The sequence below is a fragment of the Prionailurus bengalensis genome, chromosome D4 (genome assembly GCF_016509475.1).
Source record: "Prionailurus bengalensis isolate Pbe53 chromosome D4, Fcat_Pben_1.1_paternal_pri, whole genome shotgun sequence".
Taxonomy (NCBI): Eukaryota; Metazoa; Chordata; class Mammalia; order Carnivora; family Felidae; genus Prionailurus; species Prionailurus bengalensis.
Window position 1 is genome coordinate 68,543,972 of NC_057359.1, and position 23,930 is coordinate 68,567,901.

At 37.4% G+C, this 23,930-nt stretch overlaps 1 protein-coding gene across 1 annotated transcript in view; it reads left to right on the forward strand.

The window, feature by feature from the left end:
* The window catches only part of RAD23B (RAD23 homolog B, nucleotide excision repair protein), a 48,158-nt gene extending 24,535 nt beyond the window's left edge, over nucleotides 1-23,623 (forward strand). The window contains exons 5-10 of the mRNA XM_043566261.1: nucleotides 4,261-4,316; nucleotides 9,241-9,368; nucleotides 13,429-13,561; nucleotides 15,308-15,435; nucleotides 16,113-16,283; nucleotides 21,138-23,623. Coding sequence (XP_043422196.1) covers nucleotides 4,261-4,316; nucleotides 9,241-9,368; nucleotides 13,429-13,561; nucleotides 15,308-15,435; nucleotides 16,113-16,283; nucleotides 21,138-21,251 — 730 coding nt within the window. The 3' untranslated portion in view covers nucleotides 21,252-23,623. The remainder of the gene's footprint in view (nucleotides 1-4,260; nucleotides 4,317-9,240; nucleotides 9,369-13,428; nucleotides 13,562-15,307; nucleotides 15,436-16,112; nucleotides 16,284-21,137) is intronic.
* The last annotated feature ends 307 nt before the right edge of the window (nucleotides 23,624-23,930 follow it).

Sequence of the window (23,930 nt, forward strand, 5' to 3'; positions counted from 1 at the left end):
AAATGGAATAATGAATATAAAAGGTGTAAAATAGCACACGGTACACAGCAATACGTATCAGCTGTTGTGGGTACTTCACCTACCACCTTTTGTTGAACATATGGATTGTTTCAGTTTTCCACTGTTTTATCTATATTTTTGTGAACTTTTGTAGACATTTAAGTTTTGCCTGTGTAGATCTTTAAAACCAAAGAAAAAGCACTGGGATATTTGTGGAGCAAGAAATAATTTCTTGTGAGAAGTTGACAAGATAACTGAGTAATTTATGACAAAAGTTTTTTCCCCCAATGGTAAATAAAAGAACCAAAGCAAGTGCTTTATTTTGCTTGGCTGGAGCTTGTACGCAGAATTTCTGCTTTATCTGACAGCATGGGTTGTATTAAGTCCAGTGTGCATTGGCACTGGAGCTGTTTGTGTTTTGTGACTTTAATATAACTTGGGACCTCAGTGGCAATAGTTAGAGTCCTTGGAATCAAAACCAGACAGAATGGAGATCTGTACAGGAGTTGGAAACACGTACTGAAAGGGAAGCATGTTTGTGATAAATACAGCAATGATCAGAAAAAAAATTAGTTACGATTATTTTAGTGTTTTACCTATGTGTTCAGTTTCTATGTCTGATCGAAGTCAACCATGTTTGGAGGGGTTTGAGTCATCTGGTTTATTGCTCACTTTGGGCCTCTTTACAAGGAATTAAATATTTCCTCTATGCCTGCCTGCTGCACTTCGCCTTAGTTTAGGCCTTCTGAGACACTGTCACCTAACTTGATGCTTCTCCCACGTACATTTAGAAATGCATTCAACACTCTTACCTAGTGGGAGACAACCAGACTCAGGTTAAGCTGTTCTATCAAAAGGTTGTTGGTCCATTCTGTGTGAAGGAGGGAAGTTAACAAATTAACACATTGTTTCCCAGACCATTTAAACATTGTAAATGTAATTAAATATATGTTCATCAGTACAGGATAGCCTATTTTCTTACATGTTTTCAGCTCTTCGAAAAGCTTATAGTGAGAATTTCAAAATTGATCGGTACAATCTCTTTTTTTAAAATTTTCTTCCTGGAGGTACAGTTTCACTTACCAATTCTTAAGATTCAGGATTACCTTTTCAGACCTACAGAGGCTGCATAAATCAGTAGATGATCAGTGATCCACAGAGCAGATACTAGAGTTACTTACTTGGTTGGGCTTTGTACACCATTTCCCCAAATTATCACCACCTTCGAGAAGGGTAACAGAAGGATGAGGGAAGCTCAGAAAACTGGCTGCTTAAATGTGCCTTACTCCTTTCATCTGCTCTAAAACATTTAGTGTCCTGTTAAGCACAAAACTTACCTAGTGGGCTAATTATCAGGAGATACACTGGTACCAATTCGAGGGACATCAGAAAGTTTATTCATCACCCTGGCCTGACATTTCGTTATTAGTCATTTGTGTCTTTAGGCCAGTTTTGTTCCTTAAAAACTACCGATTGCAATGCAAATCCTATTTGTATATATCTACCTCAGAGAAACTGCCTGTGTGCACAAAGACTGCGTTAATTTGTAATTAAAGACAAATTGGAACCAACCTAAATATCCATTAATAAGGGAATGACTTGACCTGCAATTTATTCATATTGGAGAGCAATGCTGCTTGAAGGTGGTAGTAAGTAGGCAGCATCAGCGTCACTGGGAGTATGTTCGAAATTAAACCCCTGACCTAAGTCAGAATTCTCTGGGGGCAGATCACAGAAATCTGTATTTTAACAAGCTCTCCTGGTGAATTTTTAGGCTTCCTAAAGTTTGAGAAGCCCTAATATCCAATAGTACAGGCCAGTTAAAGTATGTAATATATATGCATATTGAGTGAATATGGTTTCAAAGCTTTGTTATCAAGTGAGAAAAAGAGATTACAAAATAATATGGGCAGTAACCGTAAACCAAACAAAAGCCACAAAACGACATCATATATTTTCTTTGGGTATATATAGTAACGTGTAGTAACAAAGGAACAGCACACTAACTGATAAGTGGTTTCCTCTGCAGATGGGGAAGGAGAAGCAATGAGGCAGAGTCAAGGTTGAAGAATGGCAGTCCAACCTCACCTCATTGTGGTCTGTGATATGTAAAAGGAAATTTTAAAGCCGTATGCAAAACAGCACAAACTGTTCTGTAAAAGAACTGCAGGAAAAAACACTAGTCCTACCAGGTAGTAGAATGTACTCTACATGGTAACATTTGCGACAATTTAGAGTGACTCTTACTAGAAATACGGCTCAGTTAAATAGATAGTATTCTAGAAACAGACCAGAATACATACCAGAGACTTCATGCAAGATAAAGATGTGATTTCAGACCACTGAGGAAAATGCTGTTGGGATTAATGTCTAGCCAAATGGAAGGGGAAAGATGGATCACTCTAGACAGATCACGATTCAACATAAAAGTGAAACCATAAACAAGAGAACATGGAAAAATAAAAATCTTTAAAAAGTTATAAAAGGAATAATTGATAAATTTGTCCATAGAAAGAATTTAGTAAGAGCTTGATTTGGCCAATTAAATGGAGTACTGTGCGCCTGGGGAAAAACAGGTAGTTGTAGTTATGCTGACTGAGATAAGCAAGTTAAGTGAAACACATTCAAAAGCAAGACACAACTGCTTGTTACATAGAAACTGCTAGTGGTGGTTGTTCCCTAGGTTGGGGTCTTGGGCAAAATTAGTTTTCTTGTATACTTTTCAGAACTTTTTTCCTTCTGTACATGTTAGCCTATCGAGTTAATGAAGATACTTTAAAAATTATACCAAACAAGTAGTTTAATCATGATAATCATATCGGATGTTAGGATGCCAGGCACTTTGCTAAACACTTTACCAGCAGTAACTCCACATACATACATACATACATACATACATACATACAACTTAGCGATACATGGATATTATTGTTGACCCCATTGTATTGATGAACAAACTGAGGCTTAGAAAGTAATTTATGAATTCAAACTTAGATATTCTACTTGCTCTTGCTATGCTATAGGATTTTCTCAGAACTGAAGTCCACTGTGTTCTCTTTTTAAAATTGGGAATAAGTGTGTTGTATGTATGTTTTAATCTAACTGCTCCCTTTACTACTTTTGTAAACTTGAATTTATTTTTCTTTGGCCTACTCTTCCTGGTCTTTCATAATCTTGTTTTTGTCTACCTTGTTTTCCAGACTCATCTTCTGCAATTGCCCAACAGAAACTTAGTGCTTTTAACTGATTAACTTTCGGTTACAACTTGCATTTTGTCACACGTCTCCCCATTTTTTGCTTATGCTGTGTTCCTTGATTTAAATACGTTCCTTCAGTTTCGTATAAGATCTGACTGAAATTCTGTTATGTAAAGATTTCCCAGGCCTTTCCAGCCTAATGTGGTTTCTACTTTGGCTATTTATCATGTACACGTTTTTCTCCACTATTTGAAAGTAGAGCGTTCCTTTGAAACCTTTTGTAAAAGCAGAAATAGCATAAAGCAATGAAGCAATTACCATTAATTTATATGGAAAAAGTTTTGATCATTCCCAGACCCAAAAAATAACCTCCCAGGCTTAGGACACACCTTGCTAGTGGGTGCACAAAGTAAATTAAGACAAAGCACAAATGCACACACACACGGTTCAGAATTAACAGTGACTTGATACTGTGATGCTGAGTCTAGTTCCAGTTGAAGGAGCTTGGTGGCGCCACTCACTTCTTGGGGTGTACGCCTCTAGAAAGGCTTGCTGCAAAGCAAATGAAACACTGTTTTCACTTTTCTTGTAAAAGCAGAAATCCTCTTCAGAGACCATCCTCTGGATTTCTTATAGTTAGTGAAAACAGGTATTAATGTAGATCTTTTGTAAAAACAAAGCAGTGGACTGTGAACTATGGAAAAGTGGGGATACTTGCATTGTTTGTATTTCTTCCACTGTGACTTGACTTATTTAACTTCTCATGTAAATTCTTTCAGGGAAATGGTTGTGCATTCTCTTTTTTGTATTCCTTAAGTAGTAAGCAGTCTGGTTATTTTACATCTTTGGACATTTAAAATGATGCATTTGCAGAAGAATGAGTATTAAGATTGGAAATGTTATGGATAAAGGCTTTAGGGATTAATCTAGAGGACAGTTTAAACACTGTAGCCAGACTTTTACTTTTAATTAAAATAAAATAATCTCTTTATATATTGGACAGTTACTAAACTTTAAGTTTATATACTTTCTGAAGTATGATTTTTTTAAAAACCTTTTGCAGTACATCAGGAGATTCTTCTCGGTCAAACCTTTTTGAAGATGCAACAAGTGCACTTGGTAAGTGTCTACGTTGTAAATGACCTTATCAGAGGGATCATTTCTTTAGGTCATGTGTTCATCTTCATGGTTACTTCTAATCGAGTTGCTAAATTCGATAATTCGATAATTTAGAGTGACTAAATTTAGAGTGACTAGATAATTCGATAATTTAGAGTGACTAAATTTAGAGTGACTAGATAATTCCTTGTGACCAGGAAGATAAGACTCTTGATGACACATCAAACATTGTTTGATAACTTGACTAATTAGGAGGCGTAATTGTTTGATTAATGTTTCTAAAGACTTTGTAAATTAATGTGTTATATATTGAATCCTTAGAATTGTACTGTTGTTATTCGAGGTAAGCATATTCTTTTAGTTAAAGCAGATCATTTTCCAAATGTGAATTCTAAATATGGTCTTAACAGAGTTTGAACTGTGTACAGGTGCATTACAAAATGTTTTTGAAGTCGGTACAGAATGTTACTAAATCTGTCTCACACCTCATCTTATTCTCCTTCAGCCTTTATTCCAGTTTGTAGCCCTGTCGGGTCCCGTCTGTATTTCATTGCTTATATCATGCTTGTAGTGAACATACCTTTCTATCCCAACTTTTTTTTTTTTTTTAAGTTTATTTATTTTGAGAGAGAGGGAGAGAGAAAATCCCAAGCAGGCCCCGAGCTCTGTCTCACCAATCGTGACATCATGACCTGAGCCAGAATCAAGAGTTGGCTGCTTAATCAGCTGAGCCACCCAGACACCCCATCCCAACTTTAAATTTAACTATGCTGGATGACGCTCTTTCATCTCCCCTTCACACTTAATATGTCAAAATCAGTTTTGTTTTTTGCCCCTGTTTTTCCATTATAACACTTTGGTATGTTTCCTCCTGTGCCTGCTGATTATTGGTCAGTTGGCTGGGAACCCATTCCTCCCCTTTGGTACTATTCTGTGTTACTGGAAATGGTAGGGAGGTAGAAGACTGGGAACAGGTGGGAACAGCAGCTTCAGTGGTATGGGCTTCTAGTTTCTTTGCTTACTTAGTTGCTGCAGCAGCAGGGTTCTAACAGCAGTAGTACCTCATGAGATGTAGGGTGGCCTCTGACCTGATTGGACTTGAACTCCATGAACCTCTCATTGCCATGGAAACGGCATCTTGGCTGCCCATAGCATGTAGGGGCAAAATGTTACTAAGGTCACCGCATGTACCACACCCACATCTTTACATTTACTGTTGTCTGGGACTGCTCTGCTACCAAGTAAGTATAAGTTAGTGTCCAATCAGCAAAATAGAAATCACTCTGTTTCATACAGGGACACGCTTAATCCTCAGAAGTCCTTACAGAGATACCGAAAGGACTAGAGATGAGCCAGAAATCGGTAATGTGCTCTCCACTTGCAGAGCTGGAACCCACTGACACTTGTCCGTGGGACTGCCGAACTGTCTGCTGCCACCACTGCTATCTCAGTCGGAAAGCGTGGTGCCTCCAAGCTCTAGCTGCTGCTACTACGCGTGCACCTCTGAAGACGGTGTCTTACCTTTATGTCTTCTGTCAACCTGTACGGCTTAGGTCATGGGACCCCTTTATTCTTTAATTCACCCAGTCTTTATGTAGATACCCTGCTGCTTTAAGCTTTTCTTTTATAGCTTGTGACACTACTCTTTTCTTGATCCATGCCTCTGACTACTCCTTTTCAGGCCTTCTAGTTAATTCTTTTTATTTTACCTGACCCTTAAATATACGGATCTTCTGCGGTTCTGCTCTAGCCCATAGTTCAAAGTTCAAACTCTGGAAATACTATAATGATTCCCAAAATTATAACCCCAGTACACATCTCCTTCTGAGCCTCCAGATTCAGATGTGAACTGATTCATTCTTTAAACTGCCACCTGGAAGATGTCCAACCTCCATAAACTCTATAGGTTCCAGACAGAGTCCTGTTTTATTCCCCCATCCAATTCTTCTCCTTTGTTCCTCATTGCTTGCACCATCATCTCTAGCAAACATTGGCATCATCCTTGATCCCCCTGCCTCTCTTGGCCTGTTGAGCCCAGGGTACTGATGGCCCTCCTTTCTAATGTCTCCGGAATACTTGTTTCCACTGCCACTTGCCTGCCTTAGTTCACGCCCTTACCTCACTAATACTCCTGCATTATTCTCTCCTTCATGTCAGTGCTCTGTTATAGTGGGTTTTATAAAAGGCTGATCTAATGAGGTTATTGTTAGTTCCTTGTGCAGTTTCTTGTGACCAGGAAGATAAGACTCTTGATGACACATAAAGGTTCTTCGTCACTACTACTTTTAGTCTCATTAGCTCTCTCTCTTGTGTTGTCCATTGTCCCTAGTTTTCCTATGAGTAGCAAACTGTTTATAAGCATTTATTTTTGAGTTTTGATAACTTGACTAATTAGGAGGCGTGATTTTAGGAGGTGTAACATGATGACTTGGTTTGGGGGCTCAGGAATCTGACAGCCTGTGTTGGTCTCTGCACCATGACTTACCAGCCATTGATCCCATGATCAAAATAAACCTTTCTTATGGAGTTACTGCGAGACTTAAGTGAGAAACACCATGTTAAAATCGTTTAGTTCAGGTAGTCCACAGCTCCTAATTTCTTTTATCTTGATGCTGAATTCTGAATCTGGGAACTAAATTACTCAGAGTATATTGGCACTTAAGTAGCTTTGTGCCAGAAGTATATGAATAGGTGATTAAGAAAAAAAATATCTTAACAAGTCCTCTATGGAAGCAGAAAGGAAAAGTCCTTAACTCTAGATATCAAATGCCACCTTAGCTCAGTGATATTTAGGGTTTTTTTTTTTTAACTATACTTTTATAGGTAACAAATGCCTTTTGAAAATTCTGCAGAAAATCATTAAACTGGTAAGAGTATCACTGTGCCAGGGAAACGGTGATGCAGAATGACAGGGTCCCTTGCACAGTTGAACTTTTCATTCAGATGGGGTAAAGAAAGAAGGGTGAAACGTAAAGTAAATTGCAAATTATGATTAATGATTTTAAGGAAACAAACGGCTTCCTTAAAGAAAAACAGAAGGTGCTTATACATAGGATAGGCAGTACATCTGTGAGACTGTAACATTTAAATTGAGAACTAGAGCCTGCAGAGGAACTGGCCCTCACACAAGCCTGGTATGTGTGTAGAGGTTCTGCGGCAGGTTTTAGAAGGTACGACTTATGAACTGGAAAATATCAGTGTGGTTGGAGAATGGTGTTTGAAGATGGTTGGGAGGTTTTCTTTTTAAAGGCTCGCGTTTGCAGCCATGTGAAGAAAGAATTGTAGGCTTGAGGGAGGCGGTGGGGAGGGGCAGGAGAGGAAGCAGGGTGTAATCCAGAGACTTTTGTGGTCTGGTCTTGAGTGAAGGCAGTGGAGAAAGGGGGAACCTAGGTAGTTTTGCACTGTAATTCAGAGGGAGGATTTGCAGATAACACTGCTAGATGAGATGTGAAAGACAAGGGGAAGGGAACTGTAATCACCAGTTTTCTGGTTCTTGTACTTGTGTGGAAGGATGTGCCGTTTATTGAAACGGAGAAGGTAGATAGGTAGTGGAGGGGCACATTTAAGGGAGAAACCTTTAGAGATCCAAAGTCACATGTCAGTATTGGTTGAGGAGTGAGTGGAATGTGAGAAGTGGACACAGCCTGTGCAAACAGCTGTGGCTGGAAAGGGAAGGGAGCGGACATTTCTGAAAGAGAAATTGAGATGTGGCCATGGGGGCATGCTTCTGTTTTTAGGATGACATTCTAGGATATAGTTAACTGCTGATCAGGATAATTAAGTGGAGAGTGAAGGGTGGGAGTTGGAAAAGAGAGAAGATAACTAAAGGGTACAGTTCCTTGAGGAGACAAGAAGGGATGAATAGCACCCAGAACACAAGGAGAAGAAAAGATGGCTTAAGTGAGGTGAGTTTAGTGTAGAGAGTTGGCTTTCTTTCAGAGTGTGGTCTGTTGTCTGACATTTCCATGAAGAGCAAGTTTGGGTCAGAGACAGCCTGTGGGAAGTGATTTCCTGGAATAGCAGTGCTTGGTTCATTGCCCCAGCTCTGTATGGTATGAGAAAGTCTAACTTTCTGATTTCTAACCTCCTTTTTCCCTCTGCTTTGATAATAAAAGGTGTCAAGGGAAAACTGAACTTGTTATAGCCGAATCGATTGCTTGAAATGTCCCTCCTACTTGTTTCAGAAATTAGTTCATCTGTCTCTTCTAGGTTGCCTTCCCTGACCTGCTAATTCTGTCCCATATTTGTGCTACATTTGTACCTGATATTTTTATTGTACTTACAAGTTACCACAAACTTCCTGGTATGAAACAACACAGATTTATTATTATGGTACAGTAGGTTAGAAGTCTAACATGGTACTCACTGGTCTAAAATCAAGGGGTTAAATCACTGGGCTACTGTCAGAGCTGCATTCCTTTCTGGATACTCTAGGGGAGAATTTGTTCTGTGTCTTTTCCAGGCTTCTGGAGGCTACCCACATTCCTTGGCTTATAGCCCCTTCCTCTTTTCATCAAAGACAACAGCATAGCATTTGTGACCTTGCTTCTTCTCTCTTGTCTTTATATCTGTTTCTCTGACCCTCTCCTCTGTTTTCCTTCACTTTTAAGGACTCTTGTGATTACATTGGACCCACCCAGATAATCCGGGATAATTTCCCCATCTTGAGAGTCAGTTGATAAACAACCTTAATTCTGCTTTGCCTCGTAAACCTAAGGTATTACAGATTTCCATGGATTCGCAGGGGGCATTATTCTGCCTGCCACATATGTGTAGTTTGTGCTGTTGTGCCTCTTTGTATTCCTAGCCCTGCAGTGCCTGAAACACTGTATACACATGAAGCCCCAAGAAATATGTGGAAAATGTGTATTTATTAAATGTTTCCTTTCTTTCCTCTCCCCCCACCCCACATACCTTTTCTTAGTGACAGGTCAGTCTTATGAGAATATGGTAACCGAGATCATGTCAATGGGATATGAGCGAGAGCAAGTAATTGCAGCCCTGAGAGCCAGTTTCAACAACCCTGACAGAGCAGTGGAGTATCTTTTAATGGTGAGAAATATTTCACTTCATTCTACTTTAAAACTGAAAGCTCACAGATCTTAAAGGAACAATAACAGTTCTCAGAAAAATGATAATATATGCTAATAATTTATATAATGCGTTTTTATTAGTGTGTTAACGCTTTGTGTTGAAAAGATGTAGTCTCTTTTAAAGATTTTGATGTGATTTTTAGTTAGGAAACAACGTGACTAAATGAGTTGTAAAATTGGCTATCCACTTGGAGCAGTACCTTCTAGCCTATTCATGTCATAATGACAGCTTGTGTGTTTGGAGAGTGGAGACAGATTTTTTTAAATCTAATCTTCCATTTTTAGTAGCTTTTTGACAGCCAGCATACTTACTCCTGGGTATACTGTTTAAGGCAAAAATATCAAAGTGGAAGCCCATGCCCAATTGTATTTGTCTTGTACTATGTACATTTTTGTAATTCGTTGGCCATCTTTTAAAAATTGAGAGATTTCACTTATAAATTCAGATAGCTGGTTTGTCTGGACAACTTGGATCCAGATTTTTGCAAGGGTTTAGATCGTAGACTCTTTAATTTACTATATTCCCATCCATTCCCTGTTACCTGACATAGCATTATACATTTAATTTAATATATAATGTTATATTATTTGCCTGGTTCCATTTGCATTTGAATTGTCAGCTTGTTTATAGTCAGTGGTAGTCAAGGGGATTTTGAATAAGTTCTTGTCTTTTACTAGCATAAAATTTTGAGAAATAGATTGTTGTGGACATGGTATTTATGACAGTGAATGTCTGTTATTTACAGATATGGCATGGGCTAAGATAATAGCATAGAATTTTGGAGCAACATTTAATTAGCTTTTTAAAAATCTGGGACGCCTGGGTGGCTCAGTCGATTAAGCGGCTAAATCTTCATTTCAGCTCAGGTCATGATCTCACGGTTCGTAACTTCAAGCCCCACATTGGGCTCTGCGCTCACAGCGCGGAGCCTGCTTTGGATCCTCTGTCTCCCTCTCTCTGCCCCTCCCCAATTCTCTCTCCCTCTCTTTCTCTCTCTCTCTCCCTCCCCCTCTCTCTCTCAAAAATAAAAAAATGAAAAAAAATTTTTAAATCTTAACATTTTATTCCATAATTGTCTTCGGTGTTTTACAGTATTACCAAGTTCTGAATTGCCCTAAATATCATCTTAGAAATCCAGAATCCTAACTCTTGTGGGGAATATAGTTCACAGTTTAACCCATTCATTTGTTTCCAGGTTGTACTTTTGTTAGAAACTCCTTTTCAGATAATAGTTTCAGGAGAGTCAAAGTCAAGAATGAGTAACTGTGCTGCCTCCACCAGTTATTTGCCTACTCATTTGTATGTGAGATTCACAAAACCTTTTATCATTTCCTCTTCTGAATTCTCTTTTCCATTGTCCTCTTGATGAGAGTCTTTAAAATGATGGTAGTCCATTTATCAGTTTGTAATTTAGGAATCATTTTGGATTGGTAACTATTGTGAGTTTGTTTGTGGTACCCTTCCACCCACCCCCCCCACCCCCCCCAGAAAACAAACCCCATATTCTATTAAAGTATTACCTTTCCTTTTATGGAGTGACTTAAATGTATACCTGTGTGGAATTCTGCATTAGTTTAATGGAAGCAGGTATTTTAATCTAATCTGAAGTTTTAAGGTATAAAAAATAGATCACTGTTTTCAAAGTTACTACTTTTTAGCACAAATGCAAATGAATAGATACAAGTTCATGAAACACTTTACTTTCATTTTAATATTCATTTACTTTTGAGAGAGAAAGAGAGTGCAAGGGCGGGGGGGGGGGGGGGGGAGTCAGAGAGAGAGAGAGAGGGAGAGAGAATCCCAAGTAGGCTCCACTCTCAGCACAGAGCCCGATGCGGGGCTTCGATCCCACAGACCATGAGATCATGACCTGAGCCGGAATCAAGAGTTGGATGCTGAGGGGCGCCTGGGTGGCGCAGTCGGTTAAGCGTCCGACTTCAGCCAGGTCACGATCTCGCGGTCCGTGAGTTCGAGCCCCGCGTCAGGCTCTGGGCTGATGGCTCAGAGCCTGGAGCCTGTTTCCAATTCTGTGTCTCCCTCTCTCTCTGCCCCTCCCCCATTCATGCTCTGTCTCTCTCTGTCCCAAAAATAAATAAACGTTAAAAAAAAAAAAAAAGAGTTGGATGCTGAACTGACTGAGCCACCTAGGCGCCCCATTTCATGAAATAGTTTAAAGTGTTTTTGATATATTTAGTGTTCAATTCATAGACTGAAAAGAAAAGGGCCACCTTTAACTGTCACTAATTTTTGAGACTTCTATAGCAGTGATTAACTTTTTAGTTTAACAAACCTGTTTGAGATTTTGATGGAGGCTTTGGATCCTCAATCTGCATATAATCTGTCAGCACTTACGGATTTGAATTGGTGGAATGTCCGAAATGTTTGTTTCTAATAGCTGGAGGGACAGCTAACTCGGGCAGCCATTACCCGTAATGCTATTCATTAAGCTTATTTTTTCATATGTTTATGATCTTGGCCTCTGATTTTTACTGGGAAATGGAAGAATTTACCATTACCATCTCTTACCCAAATGTTATATTTCCTTCTTCATTCTCCTTTCACAATCTGTGTGGATTTCATAAAGACTTTTAGTATGTTGTTATGAAAAGTCTTGTAAATCATGCATCAGAATAGTGTTCCAAAGTCTCAGTGCAGTTTTAAGTTACAACTTCAGAAGACGAATGGTACAAACTTAGAATAAGCATCACTTAAATACTGAAATATTTAAGGTTCTTTGGTAACTACTTCTGTGAATTTTGAATAATCCATTTTAGTTTTTTCTACGTGATACTTTCCGGATGACACTTTCTTAGAACCATGGATCAATAGAGGAGATCCTCCTTCCTCGGCCACTATTGGCCACCTGCCCTGTCTCCATTAGGCTTTTATTCCAGGGTTCATTTCAGAGCTGCACGTGTGCATCAAAACCTGTTTCTTTGGATGATTTTAAGGCTAGGTTTACAAATATAAACCTTTTTGTCACTGAGCTGGTGAACGTTTCTATGAAGTTTAAAAATTAACTAGGGCAATGTATAGCATTAAAACCAGATGTGTCCAATTTTAATAAAATTTGTATTGATATTTTAAGTTTTTTAATAGTTGGCCTTATAAAACTGTACATTATTACTTAATATGCAAGTTTTGGATCTTTGGTGTTAGGTGTAACCTATGTTGCTATATGTAAACATCATTTTATGACTTCAGTTTTAAATTACAAATCTCCACAACTTAGTAAAATAGCTATTAAGTACAAGTAGCTATTTAAATTTAATAAAATTGGAAGTATATTAAAAAGTTAGTTTCTTTAGTAACCTTAGCCACATTTCAAGTTCTCAGAAGTTACACGTGATTAATGAGTATCTTTTTAAGTTTATATATTTTGAGGGAGAGCATGTCGCATGGGCATGAGTGTGGGAAAGGTAGAGAGGCAGAGAGAGAATTCCAAGCAGGCTTTGTACTGTCCGTGCAGAGCCTGACATGGAGCTTTATCTCATGAACTGTGAGATCATGACCTGAGCTAAAATCAAGAGTTGGGGGCTTAACTGAGCCATCCAGGTGCCCTGTGATTAATGAGTATTTTATTGGACAGCACAGATTCTGTTGGACAGTGCTGCCTTATAGCAGTATGGGTTCTTCTACACCACACTCAGGTCATTTCTAATCTAACTCGGACATATACAGCTTCCAGATCAGTCTTAATCCTTTACTTTTATTTCTGTTTTTGTTTATTTGTTGAGAGGGAGAGAGGCAAAGGGAGAGAGGGAGAAAATCCCGATGCAGGGCCTCAATCTCACAACTATGAGATGACAACCTGCGCTGACATCAAGAGTCGGTCGCTAGACCAGCTGAGCCAGCCAGGTGCCTCATCCCTATACTTTTAATTGACGCAGGCACCTGTTTGATGCTTTGAACAATTAGACAAGCACATTAAATAGATGAATAAATCTTTGACTTTGTGTAATATTTAACTAACTTTGAATGTGACAGGATATTTTAAAGCTGGGAAATTGTATTATAGGGGATCCCGGGAGATAGAGAAAGTCAGGCTGTGGTCGACACCCCTCCAGCGGTTAGTACCGGGGCTCCTCAGTCTTCAGTGGCTGCCGCTGCAGCAACTACAACAGCATCGACCACAACAGCAAGTCCTGGAGGTAAAGTGGGGTGTTTGGATGGGGAGGAAACGGTCCTGAATTTTTAGTGTAAAATGAATCTGAAATACCTTTGAGGTGAGGTTCTTTCCTGGAGCATTTGGATAACTCTTCAAACAAGTTCTCTATCCATTAATGTTAGAGAAGGGCCCAAAACAAGTTCTTCCAAGTAGATATTTAATACGTTCTTGATGAAACATTAGCGCTCTAATTTTGGCAAAGGGTACATCCTGTTTAGCCTATGCCACGAAGAGATGCTTCCCAGTTTGCATTTCGTGTTACATTCTGAAGCCATTCAGAATGTTTGCTCACCTTGTCTCTTTTCTCTCCCTATAAATGTCATAAAGTGTGTATAATTTCAAAGCCAGTAGGATCTTAGTGGTTATTATACAACCAAAGAAATAAAACACTGGGAGGTTGGAAGACTTCTATCTAAAGGTGAAACCCAAGCTTGAATTCAACTCTCTTTACTGGCCAGAACCCACCCTTCCATTGCCAAAGGCATGACTACAGAGGAAAGCCTGGAGCCTGTGGTGGACCCAAGAGTTACTTCATTCTCTTTCATTCCTCATTCTCTATACAGTACTGATGAAGTAATTTAAACTGTTAATTTTGAGGTGGCCCTGCTTAGATGCTTCATAGAGCTTTTAGCTCTACATAGGACATTAAGCTCTGGTTGACAAAAAGCCCTGAATGCTTTGTATGCAGTCTCCCAGAGGACAGGCGTTTCATTTCTGCAGAGTTGGCCTAAGAATGGAAAGAAGAGGCCCCAGCTTTGGTTCAGATTTGGGCTGCTGTCCCAATTAGCAGCGCTTACTGGGTTAACTTAACTTTCTGAGTCTCATTTTCTTCATCTGTGCAACCAGTGTCAACACAAAGAAGGATGAGCATGTTATGTGGCCATTTTAATTTGAATGATTCTTCTTGAATAATTTAGGAAATAACATCTAAAAAATTTTCCGTAATTCATCGCTAATCTCAAAAACATAATTATATGCAGTTTTTGGTCTCTTGTAGTATAATCAGACAACCACCACTACCCCAAAAAAGTTACAGTTCTGTATTTTATTTGGTATCCTTAATATTTATTATTGCCATGGGATTTAGGACTAAAGAGTTCTAGATGTATTAGTTAGTACTAGGTTGTCTCACAGCTTATTTATCTCAAGCTTTTGTAGATTGTAAATGTTTGAAGTTCAGTGATAATAACCAAAGTCATCTTTCTAATTGTAATTTAAGTTTACTGATCTGCATATCTGAACTCTTAACTTCTAAGTATCAAATTGTCTTTCATTTACTTGGTTTAGAATTTCCCAGGAATTCAAACTCAGATTGTTTTTTCCTTGACGGTTTAGGTTGTATTATAAAGTAAGCGGCTTTTTTGGTTTTGTTAGTCCTAGGTATGTATTTTTCTTAGGAACAATTTTAATATTTTTTATTTTGATAGAGTACATGCAAGTCATAAATTCTCATTATTTGATAATATCGAGTGCTCAGGACAATTGTAGGAAAACTTTGTTCTTTCAGTTTTCCATACTCTATCTATGCTAATAGGAGTAATTTCTGTAGTATGAGACTTGGAAGTTGGTGCCGTTGAAAGATTTTTTGACATTATTTACTTCCTTTTGCACACATCTGAGAACTCATCATATTTACTTGTCAGTGTTTGCTGTCTAAAATTATGATTGAAATCAACTCTTTGTATGTGTGTAATTGCTACTTTGATTTAAAAATGTTTGTGTATTTTAGGACATCCTCTTGAATTTTTACGGAATCAGCCTCAGTTTCAACAGATGAGACAAATTATTCAACAGAATCCTTCCCTGCTTCCAGCATTGCTACAACAGATAGGTCGAGAAAACCCTCAATTACTGCAGGTAACTGTTGAATCAATTTCAAAAATGGGTTTGCAGAGTATATCATTTTTTAAAAGTCCATGAGAACTCCCTTCCCCTCCACATGCTCTAGAAACTGTTTTTCTGAGGTGCCCTCAATAGAATATGCTATAGATCAGATACACTAACAAAAGAGTCCAGGAGGGTGGAGGTTGGGTTAATTTAAGTTGGTCAAATAATAAGTTTGGAACCACTTTATTAAAGAATCTGAGAAGCTCTGTAGCAAAGAAACTGTTCATGAATCTTTTTTCCCAAACTTACTGTTAATGAAGCACTGCTTCTTAGAAACACACCCATGGGCTTACGAATGCCCAAGTCATGAAGTATTTGGGCTTTATACAGCATTGTACTGCGTGCTAGTGTGGAAGATATGTGAGTTCTGTTTCTTTTTATAGACCCCCCCCCCCCCCAAGCAATTTTTTAAAATTGATTTGGGGGCCGGGAGACGTTTATGAAAGAGAATTTGAATTCTCTTAATTCCCTAATTTCTTTAATACAAGAAGTCACATCCTTCCAAGGATTACATAATCCAGAATCATTCTAAAATATGGCAGTTGTAAAGTTCTAGCTCTCTCTTTTACTTGTATTTAGAATTTTTGGTTTCCTGAAGATACTTCTATCATTGTCTTGTTTTTTTCTGTCCTTTCATATCACCACAGCAAATTAGCCAACACCAGGAGCATTTTATTCAGATGTTAAATGAACCAGTCCAGGAAGCCGGCGGGCAAGGAGGAGGGGGCGGAGGTGGCAGTGGAGGGATTGCCGAAGCTGGAAGTGGTCACATGAACTACATTCAAGTGACGCCTCAGGAAAAAGAAGCTATAGAAAGGGTGAGTCGAAGTAAAACTGAAAGTTGAGTTCCTCAGTCACACTAGCTGCATTTCAAATGCTCGGTGGTCACATGGAGCTAGTGGCTGCTGCATTGGATTGCACAGGTGTAGATTATTTCTGCTGCTAGAGGTTGTTCTATTGGACAGAGCCAGATAGCATTGTCCTAAGGATTGCAGCAAAGACCGTCTATTTTCGTCCCTGCTCTCATATCTTGTCCTTTGTGAAGCCAAGGGACTAGCACTGACTACTGCTTTAGCTTTCTAAAATCGTTATAAATATATTTAAAAATTAAAGATTTCCTTTAGGTGTTAGCATTCATGAAGAAAATGATCTTAAAGTGTATGCTTAATGCAAGATTATCCATTTTTTTATATTCTAGGTTTTACTTCACAACTGCCCTTAAAATGTACAATAGATATGTATATGAATTATGTATAAAAAAACATGTATATTAAACATCAGCGCCTGATACTGTTTTTCTGTTTCCATCCTTACTAGGTCATCCAGTTCATATTGAGGCACTGCAATAACTTAGTTTATGCGATACTATAAGTCATTCATTTTTCTTTGGGCTCCATGGTTAACATTTGTAAATAGGGACACAGTACTTGCCCTGCCTTATTTTACAAAGTGTTTTGAGATGGAAGTCTGATAAAGTGCATTTTAACTTAATACTTAGAAAAATCATCTGGGAGATAATTTGCCCGTATTTATGATAAAAACATATCAAGTGTTCAAGGTTTATAATTACATGTTTCTTAAAAGGTACTTTATATATATCATGCTAGTATTTTCCTCCCTCAAATAACATAAGTGAGTGAATGATACTTGCCTCAATTGTTCTATAGCAAATTTTGTTTTGTTTTAATAGTTAGGGTTAGTTACCAATTCTTGATTTCTGTTTTGGAGAAGAAATTTTTTCTTGTGTTGCTTGTGCTTTTGGTGTCATACTAAGAGAAGTTGCCTAATCCAAGGTCAAAAGATTTACTCCTATCTTGTTTCTGAAGAGTTGTACAGCTCTTACTGTATTTAGGTCTGATTTATTTTGTGTTCCTTTTTGTTTATAGAGTGAGGTGTAGGAGTCTGGTTTCTTTTTTTTTTTTCCTTTGGCATGTGGATATCCAGTTGCCTCTGCACCATTTACTAAAAATTCCACTCTCCTCCATTAAATTGTCTTGGCATCCTTGTTGAAAATCAACTGGCCATCATTGTGAGGGTTTACTGGGCTTTCATTTATGTTCCATTGATTTATGTGTTTCTTCTTATGCCAGTACCTCACAGTCTTGATTACTGTGACTTTTTGTAGTAAGTTTTGAAATCTCTGATTTTCTTCTTTCTCAAGATTGTTTTGGCTCTTTTGGATCCCTTGCATTCTGTATGAATTTTAGGATCAGCTTGTCTGATTTCTATAAGAAAAGTGAAAAAAATTAAAAAAAAAACAGGCTGGGGGTTTGATACTGTTTTTTCTGCAGATCAGTTTGGAGAGTATTGCCATCTTAGCAGTATTAAGTCTCACCAAGCCTTGAATGTGAGATGCCTTTCTGTTTATTAGATTTTCTATAATTTCAGAAATATTCTTTGGTCTTGAGCTTGTATTTCTTTTGTTAAATTTATTCCTGAGTATTTTTATTCTTTTTGCTGCTGTTTTTATAAATGGAATCGTTTTCTTGATTTCATTTTTGGATTGTTCATGCTAGCTATATAGAAATACAGCTTAATTTTGTGTATTGATTTTATATCTTACAACCTTCCTGAACTCATTTATTGTGTTTCTTAAGATTCCTGTTTGCAGAATATCATTTGCACATAGGCATAGTTTTACTTCTTTTCCAGTATGGATGCCCTTTGTTTCTTTTTCTTTCTTACTGTGTGTGTGTGTGTGTGTGTGTGTGTATGTGTGTGTATGCATGCGTGTGTCTGAATGCCCTATCTACAGACTCCTGTGTATTGTTGAATAGAGGTGGTGAGAGCCAACATCTTTGTCTTGTTCCTGATCTTAGCAACCTGATCTTAGGAGAAGGCAGTCATTCTTTCACCATTAAGTATGATGTTAGCTAAGGGTTTTATTAGATTCCTTTTCTATTGGGTTGAGTAAGTTCCTTTCTATTCTAGTTAATATTGAGTGTTTTTATCACAAAAGGATTTTGTCAGATGGTTTTTATGTGTTTATCGAGATGATCATATGTAATTTTGTTTCTTTTCTATTAGTATGCTTTAATATATTGATTTTTGTATGTTGGACCAACCTTGCATTCTTAGGATAACTCCCACTGGTCATAGTGTATAATCTTTTTTATATTTTGGTCTGATAGTGTTTTGTTGAAGATTTCCGATAAGGAACATTGGTCTGTAGTTTTCTGTGTGTGTGATGATTTTGTCTGGTTGAGTGTCAGAGTAATACTGGCCTTAGAGAATGAGTTAGGAAGTATTCCCTTTTTCTGTTGGTTGGAAGAGTTAATGAACAATTGGCGTTAATTCATTTGGTGGTTGGTAGAATTTACCAGTAAAATTATTTGGGCCTTGCTTTTCTTTTTGGGAAATTTTGTAATTACTAATTTAATCTCTTTATTTGTTATAGGGCTATTCAGATTTTCTGTTTCTTGAGTCAGTTTTGGTGGTTTTTGTATTTCTAGGAATTGTGTGTTTCATCAAGAGTTATCTAATTTGTTGGCATAGAATTGTTCACAGCATTTTCCTTTGGTAGTTTTATTTCTATAAAAAGTAGTAGTGTTCCCACATCCCTGATTTTTATAGTAATTTGAATCCTCAGATTTCTTGTTTTCCCTGTTAGTTTAGCTAAAACATTTGTCAGTGTTGTTAATCTGAAGAAAAAAAGAGCCAACTTCTGCTTTTATTGATTCTGTTTTTCTAGTCTTTATTTACTTTCTCTCTGATCTTCATTATTTTTCTCCTTCTGCTTGCTTTGGATTTAATTTTCTCTTCCTCTTTTCCAGTTTCTTAAGGTAGATCCTTAGATTATCTATTTAAGATCTTTCTGAATAGGTAGCTACAGCTATAAACTTCCCTCTAGGCACTGCTACAGCAGCATCCCGTAAGTTTTAGTGTGTTTGGTGTTGTTTTCATTCATTAGAGTATTTTCTAACTTTCTTTGTGGTTCCTTCTCTCATCTATTGGTGAAGGATTAGGTTAATTTCTACATATTTTGAACTTCCTAAATTTCTTTCTGTTACTGATTTCAGTATTCATGCTATTGTGGTCAGAGAATGTACTGTGAACACTTTTAATCTTCTAAAATTTTTTGAGGCTAGTTTTATGGCCTAACATGGTCTTCATGGAGGATGTTTGATATATACTTAAAAAGGGCATGCAATCTTCTGTTGTTAAGTATTCCATAAATGTCTGTTAGGTCTGTTTGGTGTATGATGTTGTTCACATCTCTGTTTCCTTGTCAGTCTTCTGCCTTGCCTGGTTGTTGTGTCCAGCATTGAACATGATGATACTGACATTTCCAGCTATTCTTGAATCATTTCTCCCTACAGTTCTGTCAGTTTTGTTTCCTGTATCTTGGGGCTCTGTTATTACATGTATTTATAACCAAAGCCCTCCTATAGTTTATCATCCTATAATGTCTTTGTTTTTAGTAACAATTTTCTGTGTTAATGTATTTTGTCTGATATTAATAGAATCGCTCCAGCTCTCTTTTTGTAACTGTTTGCATGGTGCATCTTTTTCCATCCTTTTACTTTCAGCATATTTGTGTCTTTGAATCTATAGTGTGTGTCTTATAGAAGCACATAGTTGGATCGTGCCCTATCTACCTTTTACTTCAGCTAGCCCAGCTTTAATCTGGACAAGAACTAGGTAACAATTATTTTTGAGTTATTTCTTCTCCTTTCATGGATGAGTAGTTAATCGTGCTGAATTGAGACTTCTCTTTTTTTTTTTAATTTTTTTTAAACATTTATTCATTTTTGAGAGACAGAACATGAGCGGGGGAGGGGCAGAGATAGAGGGAGACACAGAATCTGAAGCAGGCTCCAGGCTCCGAGCTGTCAGCACAGAGCCTGACGCAGGGCTCGAACCCACAAACCGTGAGATTGTGACCTGAGCCGAAGTTGGACGCTTAATTGACTGAGCCACCCAGGCGCCCCTTTCATTTTTTTTTTAAAGGTCATTTCTTGATATAGTCTAACACAAGGTGATTTAGACGGTTGAGGAGAGGGTTCATAAAAAATATTTGACAAATATATAGTCTCTAGTGAATTAGATAATTATTAAGTCACAAGTGATTTTTAATAGACTAGGAAAACAAAATTAAGTGGCTGGTGTCACCATTTAAAATGCTGTAAAATTTAAGCAGATGTAAACAGGACACGATATGTCTTGATCTCAAAATATATCATGTGATATTTGTTATATTGATCACCCATTTCTTTTAGTATGAAGTGTTTGATATGGCAAGGAGCTTGAGAGTGATAGTTGAAGTGATGATGAAGGACATGACCTTCTTTACAAATAATGAAGTAGTTAAGACTCCTCTCCAGTTGCTTTCATCTATATCTTTACCTCTTATGTATTCAAAGCTGATTTACAAATTTCTGTAGGATCATTTATTTTTAAATAATCACAGCAACTAATTTTGAATATTAATGCCAATGAGTGTTAGCAGAATATCTAATAGCTTTAAGTAGGAAGAGAGAATTTTGTAGGTGGTTGAGCAAGGGTCTAGATTCCATCTAGCTGCTTGGGTTGAACGGTGAACCCACACTTAGATAGGTAGGCATTCATGTAACATTTTCAAGAGCTTTTTCGTGTCTTTCATGTTTTCGGGTCATGATCTGTCAGTACTGCTGTGCTGGAACCCACAGTGTGTTTTCTTTCTTTTCTTCCAGTTAAAGGCACTAGGATTTCCTGAAGGACTTGTCATACAAGCATATTTTGCTTGTGAGAAGAATGAGAACTTGGCTGCCAATTTTCTTCTACAGCAAAACTTTGATGAAGATTGAAAGGGACTTTTTTTTATCTCACACTTCACACCAGTGCATTACACTAACTTTGTTCACTGGATTGTCTGGGATGACTTGGGCTCATATCCACAATACTTGGTATAAGGTAGTAGATTGTTGGGGGTGGGGAGGGAGGGATCTAGGATACAGGGCAGGGATACATACAGTGCATGTCTGCTTCAAATAGCAGGTGCCGCAAATCCACACAGTGTGTAAAATATTATACAACCAAAAATCAGCTTTTGCAGGTCTTTATTTCTTCTATAAAACAGTAGGTAACTTTTCCTAGGTTTCACTCTTTTTAGTGTACTAGATCCAGAAATTTAGTGTAATGCCCTGCTTTATATTTCTTTGACTTAACATTGGTTTCAGAAAGAATCTTTGCTACCTAGAATTTACAGTCTCTATTTCATGGCAACACTGGATAATGGCTTTGTGAAACTGAAAAAATTTTGGAGCAATTGTAAACAGAAATGCCAAATTATTGATGGTTTTTGTTGCTGCTTCAAATACGTATTGAATTAATGTGTAAGAAAGCCCATTCTTTCATGTTAAATACTTGGGGTTGGGGAGGGGAGAAGGGGAACCTTTTCTTAAAATGAAAATAATTACTGCTATTTTAAAATTTCTTGATCATCAAATGTGAGACCCTTCTAACATGATTTGAGAAGCTGTACAAGTATAGGCAGAGTTATTTTCCTGTTTACATTTTTTTTTTTTTGGTTTGTTTTGGGAAAAAATTGGTAGGTGTCTAATTACTGTTTACTTCATTGTTATATTGCAGTAAAAGTTTTAAAACCACCATCGCATGTTTGCTTTTGATGTATCCCTTTGTGAAATTAGCACTTTGGGGCCAATGGAGAAATGCAGCATTCGTTTCCCTCTCTTCCCCTTCCCTCTGCAGAAATGTGTTTGTCAATAAGTCGTGAGTTCAAATTGCTGCCTTTTTTTTTAAAACCCACAAGATGCTGATTCAGTTCAAAATTAGCTAATGTTTCAAAGCTGGGTTTCTGATATTTATAAGTGTTTTTCCTTATTAGATAAGAATATATGACCATTAAAGTCATTAGGATTATATTACTTTCAAAAAAGAAGGTGGACAAAAGTATAAATCCAGCATCTCTTATTGCGTTGGAAAGACTGGCATAATCTTTTGGAAGGGTTGGGAGATGCAGCTGGAAAAGTACTTTGGAAAATATACAATCAAAAATATCTCATGGCATATTAAAAGAAAATCTTAATAGCAGTGTTGGCTTTTATTTGGATTTTTTTCAGCTCTGTTTTTTATTAGACTCTCCTTCATTGGCATATTATTGGATCATAAAGAGGGGGAAAATACCTCCTTGTTTAGTTTTTCAAATCTTTTCTTCTGAATATAAACAAGACTGTTTAAAGAAATAATTTTTTTCCCCTACCATCTGATACTGAGTAAAGAAAATGAATTTGCACAGATGTCTCCCTGCATAATCTCTTGCAATAATCCTTAGCAAGGTTTGGAGGTGACTTTGAAGCTTTTACGTCATGCACTCGTACCTGTCTCTTATGAAAATAAATGAAGCCATGACTTCTCCCCACAGTGTTATCATGTAGTTTAATCTTCATGCTTATACCTTAAATACAGCAGACCTTTGGACTTTGTATTGCCTGTATGTTTTATAATGGATCATGCAAAATGTCTCAGGAGAATAAAATGAGGATTTGTAAATATGTTCATCTTTCAAGGCAGAGCATTGAGTTGGGAAGAGGGTGGCATTTCTGGTCGGAGGATGGAATATTTTCATTTATTTTATGCCATTTTATCTGCTACCTAATTGCTCAGCATAGCGAAAACTGGAAAAAAGAAAAGCAAAAACAAACCAAAACCCCAGCAGCAGACTCTTCTTTTCTCTGGAAAGTGACAGCAGAAGTTGGTGGCACGGAGTTTTTGTCCTTGGACAACAAAACCACAAATAGTGGGATTAATAATTACAAGAAGACAGTTTCAGGCCAAGTTTTGACCATTCTTTACAGTACCTTGTTTTATCTGCTTAAAGAATTAGCCAAGATGCTGTGAAAGAAATAGGCTTTTTGTGACCTTTTGCTGTTACCTTTAATTAACAGTTCTGGTAAATCTTTTAATGTAAGTGGCTCTTTGACTTTGGAATTTTTTTGCATTTGAGGTATTCTGTCATCTATTTCTTGAAATATTTTTATTGTTTAGTTTATGGAAATGTGAGGAAGCTTAAGTTTATATTTGTTAAATTCTTATTGCCATCCTCTAGTCAAATATGTCTTTTGCATTGTTTAAAAATACTGAAGTGTTCCACCATATAAATTTTTCCTGTACCATGGCTAGGATTCTAGAGAATTAATTATAAAATATTTTCAATACATTCACCATTGCATTTCTCATTTTTTAAAATAATTTTGCCATATAGAATCTTAGATTGAAAGTTGACAATGCCCCTGTCACTGTTTTCTTCAGTAATTGGTGAACATGTAGGGGGGCCAGGTCCTAGTTTAATTTTCTTGGGTCTCCTCTGTTTTTCTCAACCAAAACATCAACACAAAGATGGGATACTTGATGTACTTAAATCAAGCTTCATGATGGCTTTTAGAAATTTTAGTTAAATTCCCATTTTTCCCGGGCACCTGGGTGGTTCATTTGGTTAAGTGTCTAACTCTTGATTTCGGCTCGGG